Below are 23,829 nucleotides of genomic sequence, written 5' to 3' on the forward strand. Positions count from 1 at the left end.
TTATTTGGCAACCACTCCCAGGGACACAGGCCGTAGGGACGAAGGCCCACTGCAGACCCTTCCAGGCAAGCTGGACTCTGCACGCTTTGCAACCAACTAGCTCCATGACTGGTCCCTCCCTTCTGTCACTCCACAGTTAGATATTCAGACCCAAGCCTCCAGTCCTCCAAAGCCATTCAGAGACATCTTGCTCCCTTCCCAGAGAATTATCTTATACACCAAGAGTTTTAGAAAATCCAAAATAATTTTATTCAGTTTTTCAGATTTTTGCTTCCACAAGGTGTTCAGCACACATGCTAAGGCGACAGAATGTCTAGTTGGTCACGACATGCAACGCTGACCATTCGACGGATGACAGCAGCGACCACGCCCACCTGAGCTACTGGCCCCACAGCACAAACGGGGTTGGCGGGAACACACCGAACCACGGCAATCAGCAACCTGAGGTAGGTCTCTTTACAGTACAAAGAACTTCTACACCAGTGTGAGACACTGATTAGCAAGAGCTGCTTAAAGTCGCAGACTTTGGAGAGAGAAAGAGACTGTGCGGCAACCGCGGGGAGGAAGGGGAACAGACCCACAAAATCCTGAACCCTGTCACTGAACTGTGGAGGCATGGGACCCGGCAAACGAAGAAGTACCACTGAGAAAAGCAGCAGTGGGCTCCCGGGCTTGGGACCGACAGGTCTAGGAGCCGGGGAGCTCTGTGCAGTGGCCAGCGTTAGGAACCTGAGGCAGTGGGACACTCTGTGAACAGACTTGATGCTTGTTGAGAAAAAGAGGAAGGCAGAAAGGAAACTCACCCCTACCTCGCCGAGGAATGCTTCTGTGATTCTCATTCCTGACAGAGCGAGTGAAGAGGGGGGTCTGGGACTTTGCCCCACTGCTCTCCCGACGGAAACAGTGAAGTGACAACAGGACAGAAAGCAGGAGCCCTGAGAATTCACGGCGCTCTGCACAGCCTTCAGCGGCCCCCACTCCACCCCACCCCACCCCGGAGCGGCTGATGGGGAGGTGGCGGAGGGGGTCGCTGGAGGGCCCACTATTGCCACACGCCTTCCTTTCAGACACCCAGAAAACTCGGCACCGTGAAACAATCGGCTGGGGAAGAACATGTGCTACCCTTCCTACGGTCTAATAGCAAAACCAGATCTCTAGTGCAGCAGACTGTACAAAAATGATAGAAAGGAATCTGCAGCACTGTTCTTAGCACAGTGCTTATTTTAATATAAAATAAACAGCTTACATTTTCACTGGAAATATAGGCTATGTACAGAATTATATATAGATACAGCTACACGTATAAAGCTTCATTATAGGCCTCTGATACATATATAGTAACGGTTCCCTGAACCTTTTAGAGTGCAATTAAGAACAAAAACTAAATTCTGCTTACATGAATATGGAATAAATACAATAATCAAAATAGGACTCTCCCTAAAAGTGAAACACACAAGCCAATCCTGAACTGCTGTGCGAAAGATAAAATCGGGAAAGGCAAGGTTTCGGCAGGAGGACGCAATGAGGGGCCCGCCCCAGGCAGGGAATGGCAATGCTCCAAAGAGAAGAGACGTGGGGGCGGCGGGGAGGAGTTAGCCCTTGACAGCGATCTTGTTCTCTGCAGCAGCAAACATGGCATAGAACCGGGAGCTGTCATTAGACAGAAGGACGGAGGGGGTGTCGAACTCCACTACCTGAAAAGGAAAGAGACTGCATCAGAATGTGACTCAGGGACACCTGGGGTGATTTAGAGGATCCACTGGTCAGGAAGAGGGGCAAAGCCCAAAGTCCCCTGAAGATGGACTCGAGGTGACAATTCAACTAGCCCTGCCATGCCCAAATGTTTTTGTTTGTTTGTTTGTTTGTTTTTTAATAGCCAGGGTTTAGTTAAGAGAAAAGTTAGAGAGAAAGACTTCCAAACCTCCTTCACATAAATCTCAATTCTTTCAGCCTTGGGTATGAAGGAATCAATCAACAAGGTCCTGTAAGCTGCAGGTGAAAAAAAACTAGCTCAAGTCAGAGGCCCACCAGGCAAATGTCATCTTGTTGTGCAAGTTGATCTAAACCTATAGAAGGAAACAGATGCCTAGATGGCAAAAAAAAAAAAAGGAAGTGAGTATAAGCGGTCAACTCAGTCAATTATCCATCCCTCTGATGGACTTCAGAAAACTGAACGATATGCTGGCAGAACCTGCCTCCCATGATAGAGGCCACATACTCACTTTCCCAGACTCCCTTGCTGCAGGCAAAGGCATATGACACAACTTTGGCAAAAGAGGCATATGACATATCTTTGGCCAAGGAGAGATAAAGGGACATCTCTGGGTGCTTCTAGGAGAGACTGTCCTGCCACAGAGATAGGCATAAGGACAAGGTGTCCTTCCTTAGGACTGGTTGTGTGAGAGTAGGACGTTGGGTGCTTGAGCAGACATCCTACACCATAAGGGGAAAGGTAGACACTGCCTTTCTTGAGGGATAGGCAGATTACAAGCAGATACGTATGGGAGAGGGAACAAAAGGAAAGGGTATTTTAGGTAGATGGAACTATACGAGTAAAGACACAGAGGTGAAAAAGAATATGAAAATGAATATAGGTATGTATATGTATGACTGAAACATTATGCTGTACACCAGAAACTGACACATTATAACTGACTATACTTCAGTTAGAAAAAAAAGAAAACACAGAGGTGAAAAATCCTAGGGGGTGCAAGACTGTTTTAGCCAACAGCACTAACAAGGAAATAGCAGGAGACGAAGAAAGCTAAGTGGGCCAGATTGTGGGAAAGCTGGGAACAGCAAGAAATCTGGCACAGCTACATGACTGCAAAAAGCAAACATGTAATGGCTGGTCTCAGTAGCTTTGGGAAAATTCTTGTGCATGTGAGTGAATTACTAAGCACACGTGCTCTCTGCCCTAAGTCAAAGAGTTACTATTTACAAGCAACAAAAGAACAGGTAGCAAAGCAAAATGAGAACCTAGTAAGAGTGGTCCTGACCCAATCTCTGTCCCATCCAAAAGGAACTAGGCCAGAGTCACTATGGCTGCCTATCTGAGTGCTCAGAACCATGCTAAGAGTACCATCAGCCCAAGCCTGCCAGGGGCCAGTTTTCCTCCCAGACAAGGCCACGTGCCAAGCCAGGGTCCTCTGGGCTCAGTACCTGCCCCTGGGCCAGCACCATAATCCTGTCAGAGCCTAGGACTGTATGTAGGCGATGGGCAATCGTCAGCATGGTGCAGTCGGCAAATGCCTCTCGGATGGTCTCTTGGATCAGTAAGTCTGTCTCCGTGTCCATGGCAGCTGTGGCTTCATCTAGAATCAGAATCTGTCAGGGGAGAGAGGAGAAAGAGGGATGCAATCAATTCCTTAAGCATTTTGGTTAACCAAGATTTTACTAAAATGTATTTTATGATTGAATTTTATATCATATATTGTTTTTTCTAAATAGGTACCTACATGTGTAAAGATACTATTTTGCTTAGAACTTATATACCTTCAAACCCATATGTTTGCCTTGATTTCCACAAATAAAAGGATAGATGTGAAATACTAGTCTAAAAAATACTCACCCTACTTGCTCTGTGACTCTGAACACAGTTACCTTTCTACACTCTCCTTTTCCAGTTTATAAAACCAGGGGACTGGATTTGATGAGCTGGATATATCCTGCAGTTTCCAAATCTTTTAAGTCTATGGTTTCCAGTACTATAACTACTCACTGGCCAGAAACAAAAGTTGTTCTTGGAAACTGAAGACTCGGGGAAATTAAACATAAAGAAAAATAAACAAAATGCCAGTATACCTAAATTGTGTCAGGGTTAATTTAGAAACATCTTTGGGCGTGCTCTTAAAAAGTGCCACTGGGCTGGGAGCCAGGAATGCCTTTGGAACTCATGCCACAAAGAAAGGCTGTTCTTCTATCTTCCTGTGCTTCTCCGCTGCACCCCCTTGCGAGCCACCCACTAAACTGCCTTACCTTACAGTGACGGAGCAAGGCTCTAGCTATGCACAAGAGCTGCCGTTCCCCCACCGAGAAGTTATCCCCATTCTCCATCACTTCAGATTCAAGTTTCAGAGGTAGCTGAGCAATCTAGGGAGAATGGAAGCAGAGATTAGAAGGGTGAAAAATGTAAACTAAAAAAAAAAAAATAAAGGAAGAAAGAAAAGAAACTAGATTTTGTTAAAACTCCAGTCGCAAAAATAAATTATTCTGGAACAGATGAAAGAATTATTAGGTAAGAGCCTGGCTTATCTGGAAAGAAGGTACGGGTGTGATGATCATGTAGTAGGAACACATTTCTAGACCCTATTCCATATTTCAGCTAAACTATCCTATTAGTCTCATATCAGCAAAATGTCCCAGAAATTCCAATACTGTCATGTCCCCAAATCCTGTCATTTTTGGTTCTGAAAATATGGTCATGGGATAAACAAAATTACTCTTTCTGAAGTCCAAAGCTGTAGGCCCGTGGCTGTCAAACTTTTCTTTTCCTAAGCTATTCTTTGAATGAAATTGTTTGATTAAGCCCAATATAAATGTGATGAAGGCAGAGCTGATCTAGTTGGATTAGGGCAGGAGATTCTGGGCTTCACCGAACCCAGGGGCACCAGAGACCCTGCTCCAAGCCAAGGGTGTCTGTAGACCGTGGCCCCTGGAGGGGGCCTGCTGAGTTTCCCTAAGAGGTCTATAAATCCACATGCACACTGCATGTAGACTCAATAAATGTGGACTCAGCAAATGATCTATCTTTTGCATAGATATCGACACATCAAAAGGATGTTGTACTATTATGATTAATAAAATAGAACGTGACTTGAAAGCATTACTCAATTCTGAGTGGTTGTGATTACTATCTTCTCATTCAGTGGATGGTAAAAAAGGGTAACGGAGCCATAGGCAGGGGCTGGGGGAGAGGTGAGGATCGGGACACATCAATGTTTATGCCCTTTCTGAAATGCCCTGCTCTAAAGTGCTCCTCCACAGACATCCTGGAGGTGGAGGCGAAGGCCAGGCGAGATGCGGCAGCCAGAGTAGGCTGAGAAGTGACCACAGCATCACTGCGTTCCCACTCCTGAAATTCCAGCAAAGCTCTCCCTCAGTTCTCTACTTACACATTCTTTCATGTGTGTCCTTTCTAGAGAATCCCAGATCTGGTCTTCAGTGTACTGGTTGAAGGGGTCCAAATTTGATCTAATGAGAAACATAATAAGACTCTCTCAGGATCCAACATGTAAGTGACCAGGCTATCTGTGGTGAAGGTTTAAACAGCGGGGCACAAACCCCTCAGCAGTCCCAGGTGGCTCATCCCCCAACCAACCACAGGTAGGAGCGGATATGGGCGGGCCGCCGCCTGCCCGCTGCTGGAATGTGTCTCAGAACAGACTGTGCCTCCTTCTTCTTTACAAAACATTTTTTATTATTTAAATGATACTGGTTAGTTACAGAAAAATTAGGAAATACAGATATGCAAAACACGAAACAAAAGGAAGTATGTGTTTAATCACCTTTTATCAGACCCTTAGAAACAAACACTGCTAGCATTTTGGCATCTATTCCTCTAGGTTTTTTCTATGCATATACATGTTAAAATACATCTCTCTCTACATATAAACTTCAGGAAAAGCCCTCTCTCCTCTTGCTGCACCAGGTGAGAGCCCTGTCACTGAGCAGGGGACTCCACAGCTAGCTGACCAGGAAGGCAGCCCACCCAGCAGAAAAGCAGAGGAGAAAGGAGAGCATAAAGGGCCATAAAATCCTTGAGGAAGGATTTTACTGGCAGTGAAAGCGGTCTGGGGACTCTTCTTGCTTACTGTATGGACAGTACCTACCTCAGGGGAATCAATATTGATATAGAAAGAACAGGTCTAGAAATCTCTGGAAATGTGAAAGTCAGGAGACAATGCCCTTTGTCGTGGAGGAGGGCGGAGAGGTGGTGGTAAAACAGATAAGTATTGGGTGGAAATTGGGCTGTTACATTAATTCGGGTGTCTTATCTTGATCTAAACATCACATTTGTGGGTGTAGTAATGTGATAGGTATTAGGATAATTTGCTTTGCTCTGGAGCCAGACTGCCTGATTCCTTCCCGGTTTCTATCGATGACAACTGTGTGACCTTGGCCAGGTCATCCTAACTACCCTCTGCTTCAGTTCCCTCCAGTGTGAGACAGGGATAAACGAGCACCTCCTCGAAAGGTCGTTGCAGGGACCACGCTTCACGTGCATAGAGCACTCACAGCAGCGCCTGCTGCAGGGCGGGCACGGTGGATGGGAGAGCTGCTATTGTCACGTCGTCATTACCATTATTCTCACTCTTTGGCTATGACTCCTTGTCCGTCAGCCCTCAGCTTAGATGCTGTCTTCAGGAAGTGTCTCCTGGCCCTTCAAGCCTGGACTAGGGGTCCCTCCGCTCACCCTTACTCTGGCCCTCGTCACTCCGTTCACCTGTCTCTCTCCTCCACTGGACTAGGATCCCTGTCTGGGGCTTACTCACGGTGGCAGCCCATGTACACTGTCTAGTAGTTCCTGTAAGAATAAAAGAACGTATCCCTCCCATCTTACTTGAGTTCCTGATAGGACACTTTCGTATGTCATAACTTACTACTTTCAGTAACAGAGGCAGAAAGCAGCGTAGTGGAGGGAGGGTATGAGCACATATCAGATCCAGGCAGCCTGGGCTCAAATCCCTCCCTACCTCTTGCTACCTGCATGACCTTGGACAAATTACTCCTCAGTCTCCCTATCAGTAAAATGGAGACACAGCAACACAGCTTGGCAGGTTGCTGTAAACATGAGAGATGTGGAGATACAGTGCCTGGAACACAGCAGACACTTGATAGCTGGTAGCTGTTAAACTGACAAGGGACATGTGGTTACTTTGGAGGTTGTGTGAAAATTTTTTCAAGGTAGGAAGACCTGTGCAAATCTGAAAGGAGATGAGGAGATTTTGAAGATGCTGGAAAAGGAAAGGTACCTGAAGGTCAAGACCCCTGAGGAAGCAGGCCTAACTCTGGTTTTTGGGGAGAGGGAGCACCTCTCAAGGTCGTGATTAAGGGGATATCAGGAGAAATAAGTGCAGCAGAAGCCCAGCCGCTCAGCCAAACAGCCCAGGTTCAAATTCTTGTCTTTGGGTGAATAATTTAACCACTCTGGGCCTTCAGATTCTTTACCTATAAAATAGGCATAATAGGCCGCCTCTCTTGCCTTCTGAGAAGGCAGGCCCACACTCTGTCTGTGGAGTGTGTATCCCTCTAAATAAACTTGCTTTCACTTTAAAATCAATCAATCAATCAATAAAGGCATAATAATAGTACCTACTTCATGGAGTTTTGAGTATTCGATGAATTAATACAATTTACATGCTTAGGACAATATATCACATAATAAGTCCTCAATGAGCTTAGCTAATACTATTATTGTCGTTATTCTTTAGAGCAGCAGTGTCTGGCACAGAATGACTTTTTTCTTTTTTTTTAAGACAATTTTTTTAGAGCAGTTTTAGGTTCACAGCAAAATTGAGATGGTACAGGGATTTCCCATATCCTTCCAGCCAGAATGACTTCCACGAAAGTTAGATAATCTAGTGTTCTTCATACAGTTATCCTAGTCTTAGCATTAACATTCTGACATTCAGACTAGAAGCTTTTGGGGATTCCTTGATTTTTATAGGGACTAAGACTGACCAAAAAAAAAAAAAAAGTAAAAGGGGGGCCCTTAAACAATAGAATAATTCAAAGACAAATGAAAGACCTTGAAATTCTAAGAACCTGTTTCAAATTTGGAGCACCTTCCATTCCATCTAGAGTACTAGGTGCTTCTGCGTCAAGGTACATGGCCCCAGAATGAATGAAAGCATAACAGGTCAGTTGTGGGCTCAGCTGTTTTGCTGTGATTTTGAGTTAAGCACCAGAGATATACTTCAAAACAACAACAAAAAATTAATGGGCAGATTGAAAAGGAGAGAGGGCATCTGAACAGGAAGAAATGAGAACACTGCTTCTTGCTAATGAATGGACACCAGGACTGCAGGCAGAGATGCTCCAGGTGATGAGAAGTGCTCACCCCCCACCAGGACACAGACTCAGGGACAGACTAGAGTGACAGCTGAGGACAGCCAGTCTCACTGAGGGGCAGATTAACCACCAGTCAGGCCACTGCACATAGTCTACAAGGATGGAAAGCACTCCAGTAGGAGCAGGTTGGGGCAGAGGCCAGAGAAGCTTTCCCAAGACCAGGAAGCACAGGCCCTGTGGGGAAAGAAAAGAAAAGTACTGCCAGGACCATGAAAGAGGGAAGGTCAGCAGAGAAGGTTTAGGGCTGGATGAGAAGGGATCTCTCTTCTTGGAGCCAACCGTCAGGGAAAAAGGCAGAGGAAGGGGACTTGCCACAGAAACACAGGCCCCATAGCTCAAACCCAGACAGCTGGGTGGGTGTGGGGGCTAGAAGCAGCTATTGGAATGGACTGAGATTCTGGCTAATCTCAGAAGGGGTGTGCCCCGAAATGATCTAGTCTATGCTTTAGATTGTATTTGTATGCAGAATAATTCAGAAATTCTCATCCTGTGGCTTTCTCTGAGGTTTGTTTGATTTTTGGTTCTACCTTGCTTTCCCTCTAAGAGCTCCTGATATGTTTTAACTGCATGTTTGTATCTCCGGGAGATGATGTACCATCAATGCTGGTTAATGGTGGCTGAGACAGTTTCCAAATTCAGTCTCTAGGACGTAGCTGAGCAAGCAGCTGATCTATTCTGCCCCTGCCTTGGGAAACTCATTTTAGGCTTTCTAATTTTCCAAGAAAAGAAAAAGAACACAAAAAGCAGGATATTCTTTGGGATCTATAAGAAACCTGAGAGGATAAAGGGAAGATAGATGGTCTGGGATTTAATTTGTCCTTAGTGTCTACTACTGACTTAAAAAGCCAAAGTTATAGCTGGCAGAAAATGAAACTTACATGATGTCCTAGGTTTGCATAGCTGGCTGCCTAAGTAGCACTCAGAGCTCAATTACTAAAAACCCAGGGCAAAAGCACAACCACTGAGCTTGTCCATCAAGCGGCAGCATATCTCTAGAGCTGATAACAAATGGCCCCAACTCCCACAAAGGCTGTGCTTCTGGTTAATTCTTAACCATTAACTCCAGAAACCCCTGAGTCACAGACCCAAATGAAGGGCTGTAAAATTCTGAAATGAACACTGAGGCTTCTCGGTGGCAGCATGTTCAAGAAGTCTAAAGTTGCACATGCTTTATTTCCTAGTTCTCTTCCATTTGATGATTTAGACTTGGATCTTCAATAAATTCTAATTCTCTTCTTATGTTGCTTGTTTGATCTTGTTATCTCAGTACCCAAAGGGAATGACATATTATCACCAACAGATCCAGTCTGTATCGTCCAAACTCATTAGCATTTTAGAGAACTGCCAAAGTAAACACCCCCGTGAGTGATGACCCCACTTGAATGCAGGTGAGAATTCAGTTTATCTACCAAAGCTCTTGAAATACTGAGTTCAAATGCCATTTCCAAAGAAAGGGGTGGGGGTGGCGGGGCCTAATTTTAAAGACAGGTCTGAACCCTGCTTGTAGTTATTTGAAATTAAGTTGGTACCAATTTTTTTTTGAAACTGCTAAAACTTAAAGAGGAAATGGAAGTATTACTTTTACAGTGATTTTTAAAAAGTAGTCCTATCTAGGTCAACTATACAATTAAAGCTGTTTTTATTTAGAAAGAGAGGCAACTTAAATAAAAACGGACACAAATTATGGAAAATACATTGTTTTTAGGAGGCAAAAGCTTAAGGCTAAAGGTAGGAAAAAGCATAGGAAAAGACAATGGGATTAAACACATTTCACTCTTAGTTACTGTTTTAAAGGGTCAAGAAGAGGCATTTTTTTCTTTGGCAACCTGGCAGATTTCAGAGAGAGGCATTATTCCAGAGTAAGTACCAAAGATGGGGGAAGATACTGGAAAATGAAAAAACAGTGAGTAGTAATAATGCCTGAAGACCATCGTTTGAACAGACACTCTGAGGGTACCTAGGAGAGATGGCAGTGTGGAGGGACAGGAAGATGGAGGAAGACGGTGATGAGGACAAATGGGGGCTGCTAAAATTTACTGAATGGTCACCATTTGCCAGCCTCTGTGCTTGTATAAAATTTATATGAATTTATCCAATCTTCACAACAATAGGTCTTAATAATAGCCCCATTTTATGGAAGGGGAAACAAGCTTAGGAGTGGTTAGGCAACTTGTCTGAAGTACAGAGTAGAGATCTGAGCCCAGATCTCTCTGTCTTGTTGCTACCATGCTGCAGGGCCTCCAGGCCCCGTTCAGTGAATGAGGTGGCTTGCACAGTGGCGCTCCCTCTTCTGCAATGGGGAGCACGTGGTGTCGGGGTAAAGCACTAAACCAGAGGCCACTAGATTTCAGTCCCTGATGGAGGCTCTAACATGCCCACCTGGCCCCGAAATGAGGCATGAGCACGTAGGTACTGAGGGCCTCACCTGACAGTGCCACTGAACAGCACTGGCTCTTGGGGAATGATGGAGAGCTTGCTTCGGAGGTCGGCAAGGCCAATGTCACTGATTCTCACTCCGTCAATCTTGATGCAACCTCCAGATAACTCCACCAGACGGAAGAGGGCCATGCCCAGGGAGGACTTCCCTGATGAGTCAGAAGACAGGCAGAAAAGTTGTTCAATTAGCAAATTCTGTGAAAATAAAACTGGTTTATTCTCAGGGCAAAATCACTGATTTTTCTGTTTCTTTTCAACCATTATTTCAACCGATTAACTCAGATAATGCATAAAATGACAGCCAGAAACAGGAAAAATAATGAACTTTCCTGGGCTAACAACCATTATACATTTACATCACACAGCTCCAGCCTGAGAAGGAGCAGAAGGAACCATTACACTCTCATGAGAGTAAAATGGAAAAAATGCCTCCTTTCACCTTGGGAACAGGTCCACAGGGTTTAATGCTTCTCAGGCAAAGTGAGAGTAACAGAGAGCAAGGAGCTAGAGGCAAATCAGAGGACAAGTTGTCCTCACTCTCTTCTGTCCCCTCATCTTAGCTGAGGGAGGAACAAGACAAGGCCTTCCATCGCCACCGCAGCAGCAGCAGCTGGGTGAACGGAGGAAGTTCTGGGCTAAACACACCAGGAAGGAGGTTTGGGCTTGAAAAAAGGAGTGGCTGTAAGATTCTCTACCATGATAAGGAACTGTGGTAGAAAAGCAGGTTTGGGGGATAAAATAACACACTCAGTATCACAGTGATACTGAATTGACTTAATTGACTCTTCATTTTAAAAATTATATCAATAATTCAAGCAGATAACATCAATCTCCCACATTTCACTACTGCTTTTTTTGGACACATTTCCTTTTAGTTTCTTCCCCAGAGTTAAGATCATACCAGAGATACAATACTGTAACTGCATTTTCCACTTAACATTACATAGCAAGCACTCAATCATACTACTACCTTTTCAAGATAAAATTTTAGTGGCTGCAATAAATTCCATTATGTGAATGTACTCTTACTTATTTAGCCAGTCCTTTAATGCTGCACATGCAGTTTATTTAAAACGTACTATAATAATGCTATGGCAAAACGTCAGTGCTCAAACTGCTCCCACCTCAGAGGACTTCCTTGAAATAGATGCTCAGAACTGAAACTATGTCAAAAAATATAAATATCTAAAAAGCTCAGTGCCCCACCCCACCAAAAAGGTCTGACAGAGTCCTGTCTATCTACTTTTCTGCGATTCAGACCTGTAGTTTAGATACAGAACTACAGGTTTTGAGCTGTTAGACCAGTTCTCCCGGTTCTTGACCCTCCTCCCCTCCTCTGCCTCCATGTGAAAGCCCCCCGATAACCTGGTCTGCTCAGCGGTCAGCGAGGGTACAAATACCCTGCCTCATCCTGGTGTCTGTGGCTTCCTCCGAGCCATCGAGATCTGACTCCGATCACACAACCTATGGGAACCCCAAGAAACGTCCATCTCCCTAAGGCAGGGTTGCTCACACCATCTACTAGAAGCGGGCTGGGAAACCTGAGACCATGTGGCAGGCCAGTCCTTGACAAGGCCTTCTCCTAGAAGTGAATGGCTTTTTCAGGGTTGGGAGATCCGGTTAGCAGTCCCTCACACAGGTTTAAGGGAGGAGGTGGAGACCTTCCCTCAGTGCTGAGGCAGTGGTTTAATATCTAAGCTGAGGAAGGAATGGTGCTCAAATAAATAGGTTAAGTTGTTCCATTTTAATAAAAGATCTGAATCTAGACTACGTTGATGGAACGTGCTGGCAAAAAAGGCAATGATGTCCTCAAGGTAGTCACTACCACGGCAGAGCCAGGTCTGTGAATCTCAGAAGCTTGTTAGGATTAGAGTTCAGACTTTGTAAGTTGGGCTATTTATAATTATTTTATTTTTCTTGTTTAGTCCTTCTCTGTCACTACTGATGGTTTAATAAACTCTTGGTGAAAATTTCGGTCTGTCTTACCTGTGTCAAAGGGAAACCACGGGAAGGGACAGCAGTCAGAGCTTGCAGGAGAGCAGTGTACCCCCAGGGGCCAATGCATCAGAGGGAATTCGAGGGAGAGAGCAAAGTAAGAGCCTTGGGGACGGTCACCCTCCTTGGCTGGGCATTCTCTTTCCAGTGTAAAAGCCTAGAGGCAGTATCTTGTTTTGACATAAAAATAATTCCTTCAAAGAGGAAGCAGGAAATAACTTTTTCTTTTCTTCTTAGCGGGTTCTTTAAAGTAAATTGGCCAGAAAAGATTCAAGGCCTTTTTTCTTCTTTCTTTTTTTTAATGCAAGAAAAAAAGCTAAAAGAGTTTTGATGCCAAGGAAGCATGGAGCCCGGAAAGCTAATGAGAAGTGACTCAGAGCGACCTCTTACTCAAGGGTAAACAAGCGAGTGAAAGAAGACAAGACTCAGTCTTTAAAATGTTATTCAGGAAGGAAAGAGGGAAAGAAACACATTATTCAAGTCTTGCCTCCAGAAATCCAAGGGGCATTATAGTAACACACTTCCGAAAATAAGACTGAAATAAAGTGCCTAAAGCAAAGGCCTAATCTCAATTTCTTTGCAACTAATATCATATCAAGAAAATAATTTCTCTCTTTGAAGGAACATAAATTCCTTATTTAGAGCTGTGTTGGCTTCTGATAAATATGAGGCCATACTGGCAACACATCACAAAGACTTTAAACTTTGTATATATTTTGCCTTCATAGAAATAACGATGTTCACTGCCATGCTGTTCATAATAGTGAAAAATTGACAACAACCTCAACGCCCTACAGTTGGAGCTGAGTGAATATAATAATGGTACATCCATAAAACAGAATTTTATATCATGCTGCACAGAAATCATGCCACATACTATTAACTGACATGGAAAATATTTGGTAGTTTTAAAAGCAGGCCATGAGACATTGTGTGTAAAATGACCTCATTTCTGTAAATACATTTGTTGATGGAAAAACCTAACAAGATAGCCATCAAAATGTTAGCAGTAATGATCTCTGGGTAGTGGAGTTAGGGGTGCTTTTCCCTCTTTGTACTTTGCTATTTATTCCAAGTGTTCTGCATTGAGAACGCACACTTTTATGGTTAGAAAAAGTACTAAATGTTACAAAAGCAGGGTTGAAGATAAACCTAGAAGAGTGGTTTCAGAGACCTGACATGCTAATGGCTCACCTAACAGGAATCCGGTTTGAAGGGATGAGAGTGATAGTCAATAAGCAGCAAAGCCCGGTCCCCAGACTTGACTCTGGTAGGTTCACTGTTTCTCCAGAGAGGAGATGCTTACCTGATCCCGTCCGCCCCACGATGCCAATCTTCTCTTTGGGTTTGATGGTGAAGGACACTTTCTTCAGGACCAGAGGGAGATTTTCTTGGTACCTCATCTCTGCATTCTCAAAAGTCACCTCTCCTTCCTGGGGCCAGTCAGGGGAGGGAGCCTTGTTCTTAATTCTGGCAGGTGCTTCCAAAGAGAGAGTCTGGGGAGACAGAAGTGGCAGACTCAGACTGACCACAGATTCCGGGGGCGCTGCAAGACTTTGTCACAGAGAAGTAACACCAAGATACACAGAGCAACCACACAGATGCAGCTGCCATCATGTCCCCTACTGTGAAAGAGTCCCTGGCAGTGTGTGTTTATCACCACTGAACTAGACTGAGACCGACTATAATGTCCACTCCACTTAGCAGCCTACAATGGCCACTAAGCAGCTCGGGGAGGGCAATGGCTCTCTAACTGCCTTCTCTTAAGGAATGCTTCCACAAAATCCCCGTGGGGGCCAAGGCTGTGCATGAAGCCCTTCACTCCTCTTCAACCACAGCAATTTTTATTGGAATTCTTTGAAAATATTACACTTGTAACAGGATTCCACCATTTGAAAACCTAAACCCAAAGAAAGGAACCAACATTTATTGGTCATTTAATCAGACCCTGGCATTCTGAGCCACTCAGTCGCTCCAGAAGACACAGACTCTGATCCCAACTCCACCACTAATAGCTGTGTGAACCGGATATACCACTTCTTTACTCTTTGTCTTAGTTTCTCATCTGCAAATTGTGGGGACTGGATTAGACAATCTGGGAAAGCCATTCCAACTTTAAAATGCTATGCTTAATATAACTGTTGGGTAATTTTTGTCATCAACAGTCACACCCTACAATGTTTTAAAACTTTCTGGTGAGTCATGGAGCTTATAGCTCATAGGGAAGGAAAGGCCAGAGATCGCAGTGCTCGGGCGGGCAGGGGGGCAGACTGATGTTGGGAGAGGCATCCAGGCTGGGCCGTGGGAGCTAGTCCTCAGAAACAGGACTTTTTTTTTGTGCAAAGTACACTCTGTACCACGGCCGACCATCATCCTGACCTCCCCAGCAAGAGGCTCACACCAACAGTGATATTAAATCAAACACTACACACCCACATGTCCACCCACATGTTGCCCACAGACCAGAGCACTGGACCAAGAAGCTCATGCATAAACATAAAGAGCAGCTATTAGCAGATATATTAGATGGCTACCTGCCATTCTTTCTGATGATAATCATTTGTAAGTTTAAGAAATATCCTACGACTGATGAGGTTCATCGCCAAAACAGATCAGTGAGGCATGTCTCTGCTAGAAAATGCAGTTTACATAAATGCACTAGTTATCAGTGAAAGGGTAGTTTTTCAAGACTGTGTTTGTAAGTCAACATTCTAGTTGGAACCTGGATGTATTCTTCCCATGTAAATAATGATATAAATATTGATAAAGTCTCTGGGCAGGTCACAAAACGGGAAACTCCTGAGAAATGAGTTACATGTGAGAATCCCAATTACTCATAATTCTGCTTCTCTTTCTAGAAAATTGCTTTCAGAATTCCAACTAGGACATCAGCAAGTTGCCACCCCATGGCTGGACTGCAGGGGTTACTGGGGAAAGTGGGAGGAGCTAGATCATTTCAGTACCAACTAAATTCACTGGTTTCTAAACTGGGAATGCAGTTTAGAGTTAGCTATGAAGCTTTTAAAACTTCAGAAGCCTGGGTCCTTTCCCTAGAATCTCCAGTGATGAGGCCCACGTCAGTCTGTGCCCAGAGTTCCACATGGGACCCTGATGGCCATCCCTGGTTAAGAACAAGTGAACTAGACTAAGATTTAAAACAATATATGGTTTTAAATGGTGTAAGGAAAATATTACATTAGTCAGCTTAACTGAACTAACAGGATTAGGAACACTTTGGAAACTAGCTGAGAATGTAAGTTCTCAATCAGACACAATTCATAAATATATTTAGAAAATCCTATGATATTCTCTTCTCCAGTCCATGCATGCTGGAGAGACAGCAGTCTCTCCTGTGGGACAAGATAAGGCAGAGAAAACAAGCATCCTCTTTGCACATCCACCCAAGGCAGTGAAAGGGTAAAGCAGCTCCATGAAGGGTCAGATCGCAGAGAAAGGCCTGTAGCAGCCTGACCTTGATGTAGTGGTTGATCCTCTCCACTGAGGTGAAGCGAGCTTCTGTCTCTGATGCCAGCCTGACGGTAAACTGGAACAGCCCTGTTAACTGATAATGGAAAACAAAAATCCAAGAGAGAATTTATTATCAATACACACCAGGCCAACGCTAGAAAACCTCCTTCATCTAAGGGACCACAGCTCCATTATAAGAACTAACTGTGCACATGCAATAGCTGGGACTGAGTCATTCTCTAAATATTCAAGACAATGCCTTAAATAGTTCCTAGTTAACTGCAATTCTCAGTGAATGCAGGTGGCATGTGGTACTGCCGGCACTACTTTCCTACATCCAAAGGCTTTCTGTCCATCTTTACATTTCCAATGATTCAACCGCAGCTGAATAACTCCTGGGCTTCATACTTGTACATACACCTGATGTAGCAATCACAACATATGGAGATTATATCAGCCTGTGAGCAACTAGAGAGAAGGCTTCCAGGAAAGTAAAATAAGAGAAATAAGGCTGGGCCAAAGCTGAACGCAGAGGCCCTGTGTGCCTCAGACTAGGGATTTTGAAACACGGGATATAGAACACAGATTTTCCCCTCCAGTAATCAAGTCAATCTGCATAACGTGGACAAGTATCTTTGGGTATCTACGAAGATACCTATCTCCTCTTGGGTTTCCTTTGGCTACTTAGTTATTTTTATGTCTCCAGTAGCAAAAAATGTCAAACATACACAAGAGTGGGGAGAACAGCATAATGAACTCCCATGTATCAAACATCCATCTTCAGTAATGATCAACTTACAGTCAATACTGTTACATCTATACCACCCCATTTTTCTGTATTACCTGGAATTAAATCTCATATAGCCTAACATTTCATCCATAAATATTTCAGCTTATATCTTTCTAAAATATGAAGATTCCTCAAAAACAACCATTACCACATCTTAAAAAAATCAGAAAAATGCGTCTCCTAAGCCAACGTCTGAGCAAAGATGATGCTCCCACCCCAGAGACTAACCTGGACAGCATAGGAGATGGCAAGACCCGCGTAGGCTGGGGGAATCTGTCCGTGCATGAGGACGATCATCAGCCCCGTGGTGGTGATCAGGGCGATGCTGATCAGGTCCAGCCGCACAGCCAGCCACCGCATCGCACACGTGAACAGGAAGAAAGGACGCTGGTTGTCATCCAGCAGCTCCTGGTACCTGTGAGGAAGACAAAACACCTAATAGGCAAATAAAGTACCACACAAGCCTTGTCATGGAGGATGCCAAAGCTCTGGTGACTATGGATGGAGGGCTAACACTGAAGTACCAGTGTTTCTGAGTATGACATGGAAACTTAAGGAATGCAGAGTATTCCAGGTTCCACACAACGGGGTTTTCAAGGAAACATATTAAAGATGTGAGGGGAAAATAGCTGCTTCGACAGCATAGGGAGAGCATGGGGGAAGGAGATAAAGAGGCTGTTTAAGCTTTCTAAAAATGCTTTGGGTCCAGGGTAATTTTCTCAAAGAAAGAGAGGTTACAGAGGCAAACTGCAGAAATGGCACAAGACCAGGAAAAGGAGTATCTTGGATTTGGAAAGTGGAAATTGTCTGCTGATGCACCACCACTGGGCAGAAGGGTACTTGTTTTCCCAGGTCAGGGGGCAAAGAACCAGGAGTAGTGAGTTAAACCAGGGCAAAAAGACCTAGACAGCTTTTATCACTGCAGAAACGAGACACCACTGTCACCAGGGGTCCTAGAGAGCAGATCACACCTCATCTGAAGGTTCAGCGCCAGACACAACTAAAACTCCAGAGCAGGAGGTCTTGGTGGGCAAATGTGCTTTGCTTTAAAAAAAAAAGTCACCTTCCTTCTTACAAGAAGAAAAGACTTACTTTAGAGAAAAGTCTAGAAAATGCAGTAAAGAAGAGGGAAAATGTAAAATTTCAGTACTCTCATCACTCAGTTAAAACTGGAGTTAATATTCTGCTGCATTTCCCACCAGCGTTTTTTTCAGTGCACTCACATTTATGTGTGTATGTATGTACACACGGACACCGTCAGTATATTTTACTTTTTTTCACTTTAAGTTGGGACGCATTTTTCTGAGTTGTTTAACCTAAACTTTCTGTTCTAGATTTTCTTTTCAATGTGAATTACTTAATTTGGGGAATGAATAATATATGTACATTTATTATGTAAATATATGTGAAAAGTCAGTCTGACTCTTGCCCATCCTCCAGCTACTCAGTTGCCCTTTCCAGTGGTGACTACTAGTTTCCTGTGTGTCCTTTTGTGAAGGAAAAGCCGGGCTGGGCTAACAAGATAACTCACAAATCTAAGTATCGGAATACTGATCTGAGTTCTGCTGGACTAATTTGTAAATCTAAGTTAATTAGTGTTGGTTTGCTGTTCATGTTTTTTGCTAGACAGCTGGATTTTCAAAGATATATATCTGGCTTTGGAATGTTGGTTTGCTGCCTCCCTGCCTCCACTTTTGTGATAATGATGCTGCTGAAGCTGTTCCATACCTATTGGCCGAATACCCCAAGCTTGTACTTTACCCTATAAAACCTCATGCGCACGTCTTGGAGGTGCTCAGAGCTTTGGAGCAGAAGCCCCTCCAAGCCTGCCGGCGTAATACATCTGAGTACTCCAACCCTCCGAGTGGTGCTTGTTTCTTGGCTGGCCTGTCATTTCTGTAACACTTTCAGAGACATTCCAAATGTTACGGATACAGACACACACTTCAAAGGGAGCGTACCACAGCTGCACATCTGTACCTTGCTCTTTCACTAACATACCTGGGAGCTCGCTCCATATCAGTACCTATAGAGCAGTCTCCTTCTTTTCAGGGGGTCACATAATATTCCACTATATGTGACACCACTGCTTATTTAACCAGACCTCTGTTGAAGGACATTTAGTCTTGTTCCAGTCTCTTGCTAACAAAAATTTCCACAATGACTATCTATGTACATAAATTTCTCACACAAACAATTTTCAACAGCTAAATAAAATATTAGTGTAATGTCAATTATTATCTTTTACTGTTCTTAAAAAAAAAAAAGCAAAACTCCATCAAACATAGCCACTCCGGACTGAATGGCCAATAGAATCTGTGTTTTTGTCTTCCCACTTGCTCAGAAGGAAGTATCACCAAGCAAATGAATCTTAATCAGAGATCATTAAATCACTAATACTCTTAGTAATTAGCTTTATAGTCCCCAACTCTGACTTTGAAAGGCCTTTTAAACACTAATTAAATGCTAGGATGCTGGCTCTGCACTCAGCCCTCAGGTCTCCAAAGACACTAACCTATGCAGAAATTCCTGTCCTTTGTTGTAGGCGTGGATGGTAGCAAGGCCCTGGATGCTGGATGTGATGTGGGAAAGGAAAGGTGACTGCGTGATGTTGTCCAGACGCTTCAGCTCTCGAATCAGGACCCTGGAGAGAGAATGAGTTCTGTGTCAGAGGGGCAGACAAGCAACTGTGAAAGGGCAGCTTTGCCCCGGACGACACGAAGACTTCCTGTTTACCTGGAGACAATGTGCAGAACTGAAAAGAGGATGACGAGGGGCCCCACCGCCACAAGGAACCACGGGAAGACGCCCGCGATCATTCCAACACAGAAGAACACCAGAATGACATTCTGGATGAACATCTCAGCCTGGAATGGCAGGCGCACATCGACTGGGGAAACCAGAGAAGAACACATGTCAGATGCTGGGATCCACAAACATGGAAAATGGAACCAAACATTTTAAAAAACAAAAAGAAGCTTCCTAGAATCCCTATCTGAAATTTGAGATTTTGTCTTTTAAACAGTCTGATCAAAGGAAAATCTGGAAACCTGGTTGCTCCGGTTTTTCTTGTCCCAAGAACATTTAAGTGATCTTTCTTCCCCATGCCCTCTTTTTGGTTCACTACGCTCCCCAAGTCCTTTAAACATTTCTTCCTCTTTACAAAGTAATATATGCTTGTTGTAAAATATTTGGACAATAAATATGCAAAAAATAAAATAAAGTCTCTCTTACCAATACCAATGAACTGCTGCTAACATTCAAGAAATATTTTGTCATAGAAAATTTTAAACATATGCAAAGTTGAAAGAGTATAGAACCTCCAATAGTTATCAACATTTTCTTCATTTCTTTTTGGCCATCCCCTTCCTTCCTTTTTTACAGGGGAGGAATGGAGTCTTTTTATGCAAATCCTAGACATGTTGATGCCACTGATTTCTTTTTTTCTGTCTTTTTTCCGTGTGTGTGTGTTTGTACATGAGTTTAACAAAAACGGGATCATATCATGCATCATGTGTATCGGGGATGGCTTTGATCCCTTATTACCTCTGGCCAGGGCTTTACACTGGCCTGCCGACATCTGAAACAAACTCCTGCCATGGAGGCAGCACAGTGCAGCAGTTACAACATTTGCTCTGGAGTCAGAAAGATCTGGGTTCAATTCCCAGCTTGTTATTTAATAACTGAGTGATCTTGGGCACATTATATAACCTTTCTAGACATCAGCCTTCCCATGTATTCAGTGGCTGAAACGACACCCACCTCACATGGCTGCTGTGAGGATTAGGATAACGCATGTAGAACATTCAGCCCACTGCTTACTACAGTAAGCTCTCAATAAACGTTAGGCAGCATCACTATCATTCTGGGCTACTGGAGTACAGTTGACCTTTGAATAATGTGGGGGTGTAGGGTACAGGTCCCCCCGTGCAGCTGAAAGTCCACATATAACTTAGAGTCAGACCCTCCATGTATGCGGTTCCTTGTCCACAGTTCCGTATTCGCAGATCCAACCAACCTGTTTGTTCAAGGGTCAGCTGTACTTAAGCTCTGGTGTTGGCACAGCCCACACAGCAGCCAGCAGCCAGCAAACCTGTCAGAAGTTGTAGGTATCCAGGAACCAATGCAGTACCCACAAGTCCATGTGTGTTTTGCTCCTGTCCAAAGCTGTTATGCTTACTCAATCCTCTGAGCTGGTCTTCAGGTTAAATAAGACCATGTAAGAACTCAGATGAAAGGTGGAAAATCAGATAGGCCCTCAGCCTAAAGAGAAATTGTAACATGGAGAATACGCCTAAACTAAAATGTTCCTGATGCAAACATCAGCGGCCACCGTGCTCTCAGAACCTAAGGCCGGACAGATCTGCATATCCAGCGAGTCACTTGGAAGGCTGGAGGGCACAGTGAGCTCTGGCGTGTGCTCTGGAGCATAATGGAGAGAAGCAGTGAGAAATACCTTCATCCATGTCTTTGGAAAACCTGTTGAGAATTCTCCCTGTGGGGGTAGTGTCGAAAAACTTCATAGGGCTTCGAAGGATCCTGCGGAAAAGCTCGTCATGGAGCCGGGAGGAGGCTCGCAACGTACCCTGAGGAGCAGAGCACAAAGTGATCAGGGACTCAGGCGGGCTCACCTCCCCCTCCACGGGACATCCATCCCAAGGCGGGAAAAGGGCAAATGTCCACAGAGGAGCGAGGTGGCAAACAGGTGAGACAAAGTGGGTGCAGGTCACTTTGGCGAGGGCCATCTTGCTTCAAAGGGGCTCCCCGACTCAGAATAAACCCGAGAGATGCCAGGGGGAGCCTGACCACACAGCCCCCAGGGAAAGGAGGAGCAGGGCCACCAGAGCACACCTTGACAAAGACCACTCCACGAATAGCTTTCAGAATCAGCATGACAGCCATGGAGAGGGCGTAGATGCCGGCGTAGTACTGCATCAGAGGGTTGTCCTTCATGCTGCTGCTCACAGAGGTCCTGTTTTCTTGAGTCACAGTGGTGTTCTGTTTGGAGGCAAGGCTCTATGAGGCAAGACTCCAAGTGACTGCCAAGAACCCCTTATCAGGGCCATCCCCGGCTCAAGGGAGGGTGCAGGATAATGACCCTGAGACCCGGCTGAGGCCAACTTAAGGCAGGCTTTGCCCCACTCCTCTGTTTTCTAGTGGGGCAGACAGCCTACAGGCATGCTACTGATAAACTGTACTGCTCCATGAGTTGGTCGGGGAGCAACTATCTGATGAAGTTACATTAGGGACTCATCTGTTTCATCTTGGGTAATCCTTGTTCATTCTTCTTCTAATTGAAAACTAAAGCAGTTTCCCTGAGAACAGCCAAGGGAAATGGAGACACCTCATAATCCTAGACATATAAATTCCCCTTTAATGAATAACCTTACCCCACTTCCTTGCTTGATCCAGTAACTCAACCACCAGTTGCTGAAGGCAGTGCTGCCCACATTCAGCATGAAAAGGGACAGAATGACTAGGAATGCCAAAGGACCCCCAGCAGCCTGGATGTAGACACCATATACCGACCAGGGCACGGAACCCTGCCCCTTCTCTTCCATTTGCACGAGCTGCCCTAGGTAAGGAAAAAAGAAACGTGAACTCAGAAAGGAAAAGCTGCTTTTCCAGAATGAAGTCAATGAAGTAGAAGAGCAGAATCAAAGAGAGCCTACAGTTTCACAGAGCTCTAGATTAGAATTATTTCCCCTTCATCAGGAGTGTTCATTCACCCATTTAAATTAACAAAGCACCTACTATGAACCAGGCCGGGGATAAGGCTCTAGAATAGTAAGGTGTATTCAGACCAGGTCCCAGCCCTTGAGATCTGGCTGAGGGTCCTTCCACACTCTAGTAGGACAGACAGGTAAATAAACACATAATTATAATGAAATGTGTGAACTCCCAATGCTAGAGCTATTTGCAGGGCAGCACAGGAACATCCAGGAGGTACGCATAACCTACTTGGGGGAGCTGGGAGGGGCTTAGCAGGGAGGTTTCAGGGAAGACTTTCCGTGTAGTCCATACTGCACTTTGAAAGGTAAGCCAGAGTTGTCTAGGTGGGCAAAGGTTGGGCACAGGGGTGGGGAAACAGCAAATTGGTGTTTACAGACAACCATTTCAATATGGCTGGAACATTTTGTGTGCCTAAGGAGTGGCAGGAGATAAGGCTGATTAAGCAGGCTGTGGTCTGAGGATCAAGGCATTTGAACTTTATCCTTTGGACAAGACCATCTCAAGAGAATGGGCTACAGGTGTGCAGATTTGACTCCCGGCCCTACTGGACTAGGTGGGCCTGGAATGGCCAGACTAGCCACCTTTGACAGTGAGCAGCCTCTTCCAGGCATCCCAAGGTCCCATACAAATTATGGCATTTTCTATGTGTACCACATCAGGAAAAGGATTAGAAAATGCTGCTTTGAAACTGCGAGGCCACTGAAAGGCTTCAGGCAGGAAAGTGAGTTCATCAGTCTCCTGTTTTTAACTAGATCTCTCAGCTGTTTGTGTGGAGAGAAGATTTAACAGGAGGCAGCTGTAACTCTCCAGGGAGGGGATGATAAAGGCCAGAACCAGGGTACTGGCAATGGGGATGGAGTTTCCAGTCCATTCGGTCAGATGTGGTGACTGGCTGTAGGAGAGAAAAGACTCAGATATTTCCTAGGAGCTCCCGGAGGTGGTCAGGAGATTGGTGCTCACAGGAGAATACAGAGAAGTAGTCTCACAGGAAGCCTCTGCCTCTTTATTACATATGATGCTTAATTATCTTCAAACAAGCCACACATGCCTTGAGTACTTTGTGATGTGAGTCTCCAGGTTAGTGGCTATATAAGTAATGACAAATGTTCCCTAAAAAGACATTCTGTTTTTTTCATACTGCCTGTGGCAGGAACTAACAGATGTCTCAGCCTTCTGCACTGTGTTTGTTTTGTGCATGTGAGATTCAGGTCTCTCAAATCACACCTGAATTCGAAATCTCATACTTGGTGTATTAAAAGAGAGAAAAGAGGCAGGGAGTGGTAAATTCGGATGGTCAATTCCTAACACCAAAAATCTGCTGCAGTTTTAAGAAC

The 23,829-nt window shown here is 44.5% G+C and overlaps 1 protein-coding gene across 5 annotated transcripts in view; it reads right to left on the minus strand.

Moving 5' to 3' along the window:
• Window positions 1-231: 231 nt before the first annotated feature.
• Window positions 232-23,829, minus strand: part of ABCC5 (ATP binding cassette subfamily C member 5) — a 75,762-nt gene continuing 52,164 nt past the window's right edge. For all 5 annotated transcript variants that reach the window (XM_006201054.4, XM_072962083.1, XM_072962086.1 and 2 more), the window contains 13 exons: window positions 22,153-22,337; window positions 21,614-21,760; window positions 21,219-21,348; window positions 19,499-19,652; window positions 19,278-19,406; window positions 16,991-17,177; window positions 15,977-16,066; window positions 13,811-14,000; window positions 10,499-10,658; window positions 5,115-5,193; window positions 3,979-4,092; window positions 3,163-3,327; window positions 232-1,694 (listed from right to left, as the gene is read on the minus strand). In XM_006201054.4, the coding sequence (XP_006201116.1) occupies window positions 1,593-1,694; window positions 3,163-3,327; window positions 3,979-4,092; window positions 5,115-5,193; window positions 10,499-10,658; window positions 13,811-14,000; window positions 15,977-16,066; window positions 16,991-17,177; window positions 19,278-19,406; window positions 19,499-19,652; window positions 21,219-21,348; window positions 21,614-21,760; window positions 22,153-22,337 (1,832 nt within the window). In that variant the 3' untranslated portion in view covers window positions 232-1,592. The remainder of the gene's footprint in view (window positions 1,695-3,162; window positions 3,328-3,978; window positions 4,093-5,114; window positions 5,194-10,498; window positions 10,659-13,810; window positions 14,001-15,976; window positions 16,067-16,990; window positions 17,178-19,277; window positions 19,407-19,498; window positions 19,653-21,218; window positions 21,349-21,613; window positions 21,761-22,152; window positions 22,338-23,829) is intronic.

Source organism: Vicugna pacos, chromosome 1 (genome assembly GCF_048564905.1).
Source record: "Vicugna pacos chromosome 1, VicPac4, whole genome shotgun sequence".
In the NCBI taxonomy this organism is placed as follows: domain Eukaryota; kingdom Metazoa; phylum Chordata; class Mammalia; order Artiodactyla; family Camelidae; genus Vicugna; species Vicugna pacos.